The 11695-nt window shown below is 38.7% G+C and overlaps 2 protein-coding genes across 2 annotated transcripts; one reads left to right on the top strand and one right to left on the bottom strand.

Annotated features, from left to right (window-relative positions):
* Positions 1-1008: 1008 nt before the first annotated feature.
* LOC113213847 (putative lipid scramblase CLPTM1) lies at positions 1009-6091 on the bottom strand. Its single transcript, XM_026433053.2, has 12 exons — positions 5926-6091; positions 5659-5847; positions 5040-5264; positions 4799-4957; positions 4532-4714; positions 4282-4399; positions 4099-4198; positions 3756-3997; positions 3270-3445; positions 2932-3178; positions 2684-2851; positions 1009-2610 (listed from the first exon to the last, which is right to left on the bottom strand). The coding sequence occupies exons 2-12, from the start codon at positions 5728-5730 to the stop codon at positions 2417-2419; spliced, it is 1884 nt and encodes a 627-aa protein (XP_026288838.2). The 5' UTR covers positions 5731-5847; positions 5926-6091; the 3' UTR covers positions 1009-2416.
* Positions 6092-6104: 13 nt separating this feature from the next.
* LOC113213846 (menin) lies at positions 6105-11182 on the top strand. The gene is made up of 7 exons (XM_026433052.2): positions 6105-6747; positions 7098-7250; positions 7362-7604; positions 7691-7898; positions 7988-8303; positions 8398-8730; positions 8855-11182. The coding sequence occupies exons 1-7, from the start codon at positions 6324-6326 to the stop codon at positions 9176-9178; spliced, it is 2001 nt and encodes a 666-aa protein (XP_026288837.1). The 5' UTR covers positions 6105-6323; the 3' UTR covers positions 9179-11182.
* The last annotated feature ends 513 nt before the right edge of the window (positions 11183-11695 follow it).

The raw sequence follows: 11695 nt of genomic DNA, 5'->3' as shown, positions 1-11695 counted from the left end.
TCATTTTTATGGGTTCCAGCTCGGCGATTTCCGCGGTCGGTGCTTTAAATGATAGATTTGACCTTTCAATGAAGGTAGGTACAAACATGGACGCGATCGGACAACGTTTTCTCGTCGCGCATCGCGATTTTCGTTTCGGGATAGCCCAAACAGCCTTTCACACACCACCATGTTGGAGGCCCTGCAGCGCCTTGAAGCTCGTGTGTGACCTTAAGGGCCCTGCTTCTGGACTGGCAAGTAAAATACAGTGTCCAACCGCCCATGTTCCCATCAGGGGCTTAAGTGTACCCAAGGGGCTATGGCACCTTACGGGCAAAGCGGGTATAGGCAAACCCGCCCGCACCTGTGTCTTTTATGCAACACCCGGTACGTACGGCCGAGGGGGTTGCACCACAACCCAACTCAGTTTTTAAACGGTTTGATTGAAGTACAAATTACAGTTACGTTTGAAATTGTATACAATATGTATACACGCGCACGGACTCAAGAACAGACGTACCGCCGCTGGATGCACCGCCCGCTCCACACAGCTGTTTAGCGGGCTGGCCTACCCAGCGCGCTGCAGGCGCTACCGTCGGGATACGCGTAGCGCATAGGGGCTGTTCGGTCAGAAAAAAAACTTGGACTTACAGGCGGGGTACAAATAGCATGGTGTCCCTATGGAATTCAATGATCTGACCGTCCTGATCCCTTTGGGACCGCTTAATGTTTGTATCCCCTTGAAGTCCACGTGGTTTCTGATCAGTCCCTAAAGCACTACAGCCCCGTAGCCAGAACTCTGGTGTCCTTGCTCCTGCATGGTTCGCACTTGATGGGCGATTACATTAGCATGTTAACAAAGCAGAGAGGCGTTCAATGTTCGTCGCGTCCCTTGCGTTGCCTGCCTCCCGCGGGAAGGTTCATGTCGGTTCATGTTTATGTTTATTGTGCACTGTCAAAATTCTTTGTAACGATGACGACATTACCCATGGCTAATTTTTGGAAATTAAAAATAAAAGATACAACAAATCCTAGGATACAGTAATTTTATTTGTTCTTTTGTAGTTGGTATTTTGGTTGAGCTAAAGTTAAATATTTACAGCTATTTGTAGCCTCACCTTCTTTGAGGTGAGTATAGAAGGTCAATGGGAGTAAAACAAAAATCACATAATATTGTGGATTAGCTCGCCTTACTTGCAGTGTATAAAAAATGAACAAATTTCACTATAACACATCCAATCACAATATGCAGAGGTTGTACATAGAGTTTTGACCCATAAATTGCATCCTGACAAGACACAAAGTCAATAAAGCAAACCACCAAACAACATCTGCACTGAAACTTTCAAACTCCATCCAAATTCTCAAACATACAAACAAAAATTTAATTTATTTCTACTTTATAATAGGATGACCTTTTCCAAACAAATTAACAATCCTGATATGCGGTACACTGATATAAAAGTGACATAGGAGCCACAAACTATGACAACAAAGCAGTTCATAGACAATTATCAAAGCCAGAAGCATGGTCACAAAACACAAAATCATTTAAATTTATGATCAGCAAAATTCTTTCTACAGTTGCCTAAATGATCACATGTATGAATAGAACATCACACACAGTTATGTCTTAAAACCTATCACAATATGTGATGGAAGGGTAGGAATATCATATCCCTGTACAAATCACACAAATTTTCAGTAAAGATAATCATTAAATTTAGAGATGACCAAATTTTGATTAATAACCGATATCAGATCCAATAAATTTCCGTCACTATTAACCTATGGTTAGGTTATTTCAGTATTAACTCAATGACTATAAGGAAATGCATCAGTTGTGCAATGTGTATGGTCGTCAAATTATTACACGTTATCTAAAGAACAGTAGAATGTCATTTTCTCAGAGCTTTGGCAACTCAAACCTACATGACTAAGTGTGAGAATGACAGCTTTAACACATTCTCCATAAAATTATTCATTTTCTTTAAGTTAAGAAAAACAAAGCAAGTAGTAGCTTGCTTCAAAAACTTCTGAAAAAGTAATACTGTAAGTCACAGTTGAGTTTCAAACTACATCTGCACCATTCCTTAAATGCACATTTGAAAAATATACATCTTTACTTCAGTAAACAAATAAAAGAGGAGAAAAATAGTGAATTTCAGTTCAATCTCAGGTAACCCATTTCATGGGAGTAATTTTTGGTGAAAATTTTAATTTGTTCTAAGGAGTGAGCACGTTTGCTTCCCCAAAATAGTGATACAATGGGGAAAAAAGAAATTTTGTTGAGACTTTGGATTTACATAAACAAGTCCCAACATTTTAGCAAAGTCATACAAGGCCTTTAACATGCTAAACAAATAATAACTAGCAACAGATATATTATTTTAAAATAATTATTGTACAGTAAAAAAAAATCAGATTTAAAGAACATTTAGTCATCTTTCTTGGCACCTTTGCCTTTAGGCTGAGTGTTTTCATTAGGGGTTCCTTCAATGGCAGGTTTTTGTCCACTTGCACCTCTAGTTGCCTCCTCTTCCATCTCAGCCGAAAACCCAAACTCATTAACACGAGTGGGATCAATCTTGTAAATGTACCTCTGGTACAAGAAGATAAGGAAGACAATATCTGAAACACCAAAGAAGTTAGTCATGAACTAAGCTTCAATTTGTTAACACAAAAACAGCAAGAAAATCCTAACCATCTCTGAAGCAGCCAATACGATACATCATGGGCATCTTGATAACAAATGCAAAGATGTCATCAATGAATGTGTTGAGAAACTTGTATGACAACATTCTCCATGGCAAGTGTGCAACAGACTTCATTTTATAATTAATGAAGAGTTGCGGCGTCATCATGATAAATCCTGAAATAATATGGTGAAAAGGTATATTACAAAAAGGCTCACTATCAAAGTAACTTAAGTTGAAAAGTACAATTTCTTACCAAATGTCAGTAGGAAACCATACAGCATGTTAAGAACAAAGGAATACCAGCCCCGATGTTCCATGTACAAAAGAGCATAAACAGCATAGGCACCTAAAAGAGGGTAAAGAGCCCAAGACAAATATCGGAAAGCTAGCATATCATATTGCTTAGTGCTTGACTCTGTGTAGGAACCCTTATCGGCAAACGAAATACGAGGTATGATGCCCAGAATCTTCTGTTCTCGGTTGATTTTAATGTCAACAACCTGGAAAACAGATAATCAGGTAAGTAACTCTGGCTAATGTAGCAAATTTTGTAGAGCTGATTTAATTAAAATTACCATATTCTGTACTTACTTTGTGAATTTTCCAAATCTCAATAAGCAAGCCGATGCCAACGCTTATCCTTACAACAGTATTAGTATCATTATCCAAAACATAAAGAAGCACCACCAAGGATTGGAAGACATTGAAAAATACTGATCTGACTGATAATCCCTCTAGAGACTTGCGATTGTTCCAAAACTGAATATCTGGGGGGTAAAGAAAAAAATAGAATTGCAATGTATGAGCATATGAGATAAAATCTAAGAATTAAAATCTTCTGATAAATATTCAACTTTTGATATAGCGCGACCGTTCACAACACTAATAATGATTGCACTTGACCGAGACACTATATAAGGGGTCACAGATAACGACAGCACTAGTCGGTGCAATAGAGAGAGACTTATAGGTGACCCAGAAGACTGAGAGAGCGCGAATGACAGCAAAAAGGCTCGCGAACTGGGACCCCCGCACTATGTATATCAAGAGTTGACTACATGCAGTGAGAATACATACCATTTTTAAAAGCAAGAAGCTCAAAAACACTATGTAAGATGGATACAACTGCAGTTAAAATAAGGAGATATGCAGGTGTTTCAAGAAGAGCCTCTTTCAGAGAATCTTGATCCTCATCTTCTTCTTCAGCAAAGTTATCACCAAACACACTTGAAGTCCATTTATTTCTCATAGACTGGGCTGTATACATTTGCCACTTGAAGAGAGATAGTGGCTGGAATGTTAACTCTAAATCTAGAGTTCTGTGCAGAAATTTGAAAATTTATTAAAAGAATTTAACAAATAAGTTAAATTAAATGGTGACATTGATTGAAATCACAGAAAACTTTCTGCGGTGACTTACTTGATACTTGAGTTGATTGGCTGATAGTCTCGAAGCATGTTCCAAAAATCATTGAAGTATACTACAGGTTTATAGTGTGTGCCATTCACAAATTCAATAACTGAAGAAGAGAAAATAATTGAAGATACAGTATAGTTTCTTAATATGAATCCCCATAACTGTAGCCCCGAAAGGAATACATACATTCGTTCAGAGGAGGGGGAACTGCTCCTTGGGCCCAATTTGTCTGATCTGTCACTAAATTAATGGTTAGATTTGAATGCCAGTGAGATACAACCTCTTCTTTCATAGTTTCAGCTTTCTGAAAATGCATAAAGAATTTAATATAGAAGTCAAACAATCATGTCAGTTTTAGGTATGGGTATTATTTACAAGAACAAAACTGAAAAGTACATATTTGAGACTTCAAACTCAAACATGTTCTTATTATTACCATAACTTCTTCCGGGGTAGCTGAAGTCTCTCCAGTTAGAAGGTTTTTAGTTTTGGTATAGCGCCTGCGCTTAAATTTATTTAACTGTCTGAAACTGTAAGATCCAAATTCTAACTGTCTTGGTGACTTGCCATGCTTCATCACATACACATGAAGATATATTGATCCATTGTTTTGCACTGCCTAAAAATATACAGGATTAAAAAATAAATACTAGTTTTGGACATTGATAAAATAAATAATAACTTGGATTTGAGTGTAACATACCTCAGATGTTCTAATCTGGGATTTCAGAACATAATTGCCATCTCCATTTGGACCACTGTACCAGTCTCCATAAACCAAATTGTTTTTCCTCCAAATTAAAGCTTCATGATTGTCAAAGTCAGAAAATTTCTTTGATTCTGAGATGAAGACATACAAATCCTGTGGAATGCGAAAGTTTAAAGGAAATTGGGGTGATATTGATTCAAAATTGATTCAGATGATGTGACTCATCTCTACTGACCATGGCAGTGCCATTTTCAAATAAATTGAAGGCAGGAAGGTTTCCTTTAAACTGCACACCACCAGCAGAGTCAGTGGGTGCAACTGGTGCTTGTGGCTTCCGGAAGAATGATGTAATGAAGTAAATGACAAGGGCACGAATGATTAAAGACTTAGTCACTGCAAAGAATGATTCCATCCCAGTGGGCTGCCTGGCTTGTTGCTGGTCCTGTTGGCCCTGTACTTCCTACAACATAACAATTATTGCATAGGATAAATATTTTAAAAAGGGAATCATTGGGAGAACATCCACACAATTTGATATCATTGTGCTTACTGAAGACCATTCAAATTTGAACAAAGCAAGAATCCTTTATTTCAGAAAGATAAATGAATATACTCATCAATTTTATCATCACGAGCAAACAAAGTTAAATAATATTATCTCAAGAAAACTCAATGTAATCAGTTCAATAAAAGAAGAGAAGAATAACAGAAGTTCGTAGTTGTAAAAAAAAACAAAATTGATCACTTTTTGTTGCCTGCCAGTCACATTGAATAGTGATGTGTCACAATTAGCACAGAATGTACATAACCACACATGATCGGTAAACTGTCGTTTCTAAGGATTTCAAACTCACCCCTTGATCTGCTTGTGCAGGAGCTGCGGCCTCATCCTGCACGACATCTCCATTGGCAGCGTTTTGCGCCATGGTGAATATTTAGCACAACTTTCAGGATTATTATAGCACCAGGTCTACGGATTGGGATTGAACTCAGGGAGCTCGGGACTCGGGCCGCGGCGCCGACTTGCCCAATGACTTCACGAGCTGCGAGCAGAAAGAATGAGCAAAATAAGTAAAAAAGACGCGTGAAGTATGTGCCTCCATAGTTCCAGCAGCACGTACTTTGGTCAAGACAAGTTTCACGGATAAATAGGAGTTATCATCGTCGCTTGCAACACAAACCACAGACAAACCGTAGTCACGGACACGGCCAACTTCCCATCGTCTGCAAACGTTGCCTTGCGGAATCCACGTTAAACCGATCGGCGAGTTGTTCCACTGCCTTGTGGATGGTCATTGCTTGAAAGATGTGCCGTGCCGATGTGCGTCAGCGGACCAAGTAGCCGAAAACCGAGCATAACAACAAAATGTGAAGGAATAACTTTGTGTTGGCTGTGTTTGCGGTGAAATAAAAGCGGTTTAAATCTTCACGTGTGTGAATTGCGACTAGAGATCGCCCATGCAACTTTGTTCGTGATGTGAAATGTGACGCTCATTATTGTGCAAAACTAGTTAAAGAGATGGCGGGTTTAGAGCGCGTAAATCGCGAGCTATTCCCTCTTCGTGACATTTCGTCTGTCGTTCAGCTTTTTACCGACGAAGTTGAAAAATCATCAGAGCCTGATTTAGCATTATTGTCCATCGTCGGTGGCGCTGTCGAGAATTCACTGACATGCCATCGCTCCCCCGTAATGAAGGACGCGCCTGTCGAGACGGACGACGATTCTGGTGGAGAGTTCGAAATTGAATACCACATCGTTGACGCTCTGTACTCCCAGTTCCGCTCCATCATTTTGGGTTCCGTCGACTTGTCTGCATACGGCGACAGTAAATATGCAACCAGAGAGCTCGTCAAAAAGGTGTCGGATGTCATATGGAACTCCCTGTCAAGAAGTTACTACAAAGACAGGGCCCACCTTCAGTCCATATACAGCTATTTGACAGGTTGGTGAACACTTGCAGAAAGTTATTTAAGTGTCATTAGAATGATTTCACAGTCCGTCAGACTGGCATGATCTTAGTCAAGAACTTTTATTGTTGTACTAGTGCAATCATGATATTTGTAGGTGTACCATTAGTCAGTTGTTACCCTTGTCAACAAACAAAAACTTTGTAGTCTTCCTTTCTGGCATTACACCCAGTGCATTACCATAAATTCATACTCAATTTGGCCACTCTTCTTCTGTTTTTGTTAGTGGCCCTAATCGTGTTACCTCTCTTATATTGCATAACATTGTCTAAGCATGTTGTGTCGTGGTTGGTTTTAAGTCGCTGTGGATTAATGCTTGTTCCAGGAAATAAGCTGGATTGTTTTGGAGTGGCACTGGCTGTTGTTGCTGGTTGTCAAGTGCTGGGGTTTAATGATGTTCATCTGGCATTGTCAGAGGATCATGCCTGGGTTGTATTTGGAGAGAATGGCGGAGAAACAGCTGAAGTCACCTGGCATGGTAAATCATCGTCTTCATATATTTCCTTCTATTGCAAATTTCTCCTTAAGACATTATTTTCAATTACTCTCACTATGTTTGTTAAAAAATAACTATCTCGTTACAATTTAGGTAAGGGCAATGAAGATAAACGAGGACAGCCGATTGGAACTAGTGTTGGATCACTATCATGGCTGTATGTTAATGGACAACCAGTAATATGTGACCGATATATGGAAGTGACAGCACTTGTTTCCTCTATCAATCCCTCATTCAACATGACGACTGACATAAAGGAAGTGGCAGATTTTCAGCAGCAGCTGATGTGGATGCTGTATGATAGAGGATATCTTCAACGATATCCCATGGCCCTTGGTAGAGTGAAACTTTACTAAAAAATATTCTACTGCGGTCTTAGTTTTTTTCACTATTTCATTCTGTCAAAATGTCAAATATTGCAGGAAACTTAGGAGATTTGGAGGAAATCAATCCTACCTCTGGACGTCCTCATTGTTCAGATTTATTTTCACAAGCTGTTGATGCTTCACGAAAGTTTTATAATAACCAACATGTATATCCGTATACATATCAAGGTGGCTATTACTTCAGACAAAAGATGTACAAAGAGGCCTTAGGAAGCTGGGCCAATGCAGCTGATGTACTGAGAGAGTAAGTAGTTTTTAGTTCTGTAATAAAATTCAAGATAAAGTATGCAGTATTTTTTTTCTTTTGTGGATGCCAAATGTTTTTGTTCATAGGTACAACTATTCTCGAGATGATGAAGAACTATACAAGGAGCTCATGGATATTGCCAATGAACTTATCCCTCATGTAATGAAAGCTGTTGGTTCTGGAATTGATGCTCATTCAATCCTCAAAGATCCAGAATGTTTTGCACATCTCTTGAGACTCTATGATGGTATTTGTCAATGGGAAGAAGGTTCTGTGACTCCTGTATTACACATAGGCTGGGCAAAACCACTTGTTAATACTATTGCTAAATTTGATGCATCTGTAAGAGCTCAACTTGTGATTGATCTTCAAGATGATTTGGATGAAGAGCACTCATCTGAGGTGAGGGAAAAGTTTTATTCTTCTCCCCTCTCTCATGACACACAAGTAAAATTCTGATCTTATTTATTCTATTTATATTAATCTACCTTTCCAGAAAGAAGATAAAAACTCCTCAAGATCAGGCACTGCAGATTCGGGAAATATGGAGAAGACAGAAGAGCCTAGCAAAGTTGGTGATAATTTAAACAATAACAACTATACTAAAGCTCTGGAAAGTGACTCTGCTCAAAGTCCTAGCAATGGATCATCTAGTGCCTCTGTGCATCCATCAATTGAAGCGTTAACAGCAGCTTGTTCTGAAAAGATTCTCAATCCTGATTTCCTCCTTCAAGGGGATGGTGAACCATTTGTAGCTGGTGGCAAGGATGATTCAATTACAGATGTTTCAGAAGTTGACACAGCGTTGACCAAACCAGCAGGAAAGAAGGTGAGCCATCATTATCAATCTATAGCTTTTCTATCCCATTTTTAAACAATTGTTTGGTAGTTTGGTGTAATGGTAATTTTATAACAGAGGGTCTTTGTTAAATGCAAGTTTGTGCTTCTTCCAGACGGGTTCAAATGGTTTCCATTCCGTTGTTTCTTCAGCAACTGTTGAAAGCACCCCTACTCCTGCTAAACTAGTGGTCAAAAGGAAATCGAATGTTAATTTTGTGTCAGGTCTTTCACACACAGAAGATGGTAGACCAAAGCTCACTTTGGGCAGCCGTAAAATGTGTGGACTCAAAGATCTCCTCCTTTCAGAGAAACTGAATACTCAAGCTATTTCTCTTCAACTTACTGCCCAGTCTCAAGTTCAGGTTGGAAGAAAAACTCGGTCAGGTACACAGGATGTTTCAACTGGATCGAGACCTAAACGAACACGAAGAGAATAGAAAGGGTCTTTCAGTTCTTTTCCAGAAACTAAATATAAATCTAAAACTACAATTTTGCTAATGGTGTATTTTTATCATGCTGCGTATGTTATGTTGACTGGACTGGTTAAAAGATGAAGGTATTCATTGTTTCAAGTCCTTGTAATGTGTTTTCTCTGTCATGATTTTTAGCACATCTAACTTTTTTATGTGTGAATCAGAGGGTAAGCGTAATGATCCCCTTTAATTAACCACCCTTTTTAAGAAAAACTTGAAACTGTGGCCTTTATCAGATTTTAATGAACTAGCTAAATATGATATCTATTCTTTAAATATTTTTTCTGAGATGTAGAATGTTCAATGTACGATGCCGTTGTGTTTGTAGAGATCTAAAGGCCTTGTTGGTTTTGTTGTAAATTTTGTAATGTTTCCAAGCTAGCATTTGAAATAAGCATTATTTGAGATGGCTAGAGACAAAAAATGATGTCTTGTTGAGTTATACACATTAAGCATCAGTCTGCTTAGTTACTGTGTATGCATTTTCCTTGTGATTATTTTATAATTTCATTGTCAGTTGTTATGGCTAAACCCTTAAATGTGTGTTTTATCATCTGTTACTATGCAGGGTGTTGTAGTGATCTTGATGCAAAGAGTAATATTTTGATAGTTACTCTTTGTCCTTAAATTTCTTTAGATATATGTAGTATGAAATCCGTGAAAGAATATTATACATATTAGCATTGGAGCATTGCTAATTTGTAATGACACATAGTTGCTTCAAAAATTTCTGTGTCCTTCAACTGATTTGCTTCATGTAAATTTTGTGTAGGTATTACACAGTTTGTGTGTTATCCTGGTTTTTAAAGGAAATTTAGTATATTTAATCAAGCACACATGTGTTATTTGATGTTACTGTTCATTTGCTATGTTACGTTAGTATTATCATTCTGTAATACTCCATGACGCTTGAATCACTCTAACATGTAGATTGTTGTCTATTTGTTTTTTGAAGGAAATTTAGATGCAGTTATTTTGATATCCATGTTAAATAGTGTTGTGGTTCACCTTTCTTTTTGGTTGAACTCCCCCCCCCCCTTTTTTTTTTGGGGGGGGGGGGGGGGATGTAATTGGTTTTCAAAATTCCTACTTATGTAAAGTTTCTCGAGATAAGGAGCATATTTTTCTTTTGTCTGCAAGATGGAACTGTATGTGTGATGCTGGTCATCACCAGGTTTTATTTCTATTCTTTGACATTTCTCCTTTGCTATGTTACATGAAGAGAGCTGTGCGTGCTTTCCTGTAAGGGGAATGTATCACTAATTTGCTGAAAGTCATAATGGGGGGTGGGGGGGGTATGATTTTTGATCTTTAGCTTGTGTTTTAGCAGCATTAGTAGAATAGTTTGTTGCTGGTTAATTTATTCCCTCAATATTTTAAAACTGTCATCTTTATTGGTGTGTAATTTATTTTATCAAACAAAACCTGACATTTCTGGAGGTGTTTCTTTGCGTCTTTTCTTTTTGTTTTGAACATTGTAGTCAGTCATTTATGAATTTGACGGGTTGATTTGTGTGTTGCCTGTATTTTAGTCACTTTTTATTCTTCGTGTTTTTATGGACAGTACAAATTGCTCTGGTATGATTTTTAACGTACGTTGTAGGTTGTGGGTAACTTTTTAAAATCTAATGTGTATGTGTTATGTATAGTATTACATATATTTGTATTCATGGTGATCAATTCATAGAATGAATCTGCTGTTCAATCTATTCAAGTAGTAATTGTATTAAATAACAAGGTAACTTTATGGTCAACCAAGTGAAATTTTGTTTTGGTATTGATAAGGTATTGTTTTGTTTAGAAGTACTCTATGTACAAGAGGAACGTTATGAACGGCACATGATAATGAGACTAGCACTGGCCGCTTCAGAGTGCTACTTGTTGTTATGTTAGGGCAAATATCTGGATTCCTTAGAAAATAATAAAATTCGCCAACCTTAGATAGAATATGGCAACTGGCAACTGCAATTCTTTATCTTTTGGGAAAAGGCAAGGGGCAGACAGTGGTTAAACTTAATCAATTTACACATTCTTGTCAGAGGTGAGGCAGAGAGCTCTCTCATTCTTGTACTTATTCTTGAGATCTGGCACCTTCCTATTGTGTTCTTTGCATGGCTCTTGCTGGTGGGCCGTGAGAAAGAAGTGGTCATTCTCTTGTTCCCCTAGCACCCTCCTGCACTGCAGGAGGGTGCTAGGGGAACTAGGGCTCTCAAAACCCGGACCGGCGGGTACCCGGGTGACCCGGGTAGGAACCGGGTAAACGGGTCCTCCCGGGTAACAGCAGGTAACTCAAATTGCCTACATACAGGCGCGGTCCCGTCGGTTCTACCCGGGTACCCAGATAAACCCGTGTTACCCGGTAAGACCCGTTTACCCGGTCCCTACCCGGACGGGCGGGTACTCGGGTTACACGGGTATGCGGGTAAAAGTGAGAGCCCTATCCTGCACCTCCTCCACCTTGGCAACCCCTTTCCTTTTTTT

Source organism: Frankliniella occidentalis, unplaced genomic scaffold (assembly GCF_000697945.3).
Source record: "Frankliniella occidentalis isolate FOCC.00 unplaced genomic scaffold, Focc_3.1 Scaffold19, whole genome shotgun sequence".
NCBI lineage: Eukaryota > Metazoa > Arthropoda > Insecta > Thysanoptera > Thripidae > Frankliniella > Frankliniella occidentalis.
The sequence above is the reverse complement of the archived record's forward strand: the minus strand, read 5'-3'. Positions and strand labels throughout refer to the sequence as shown.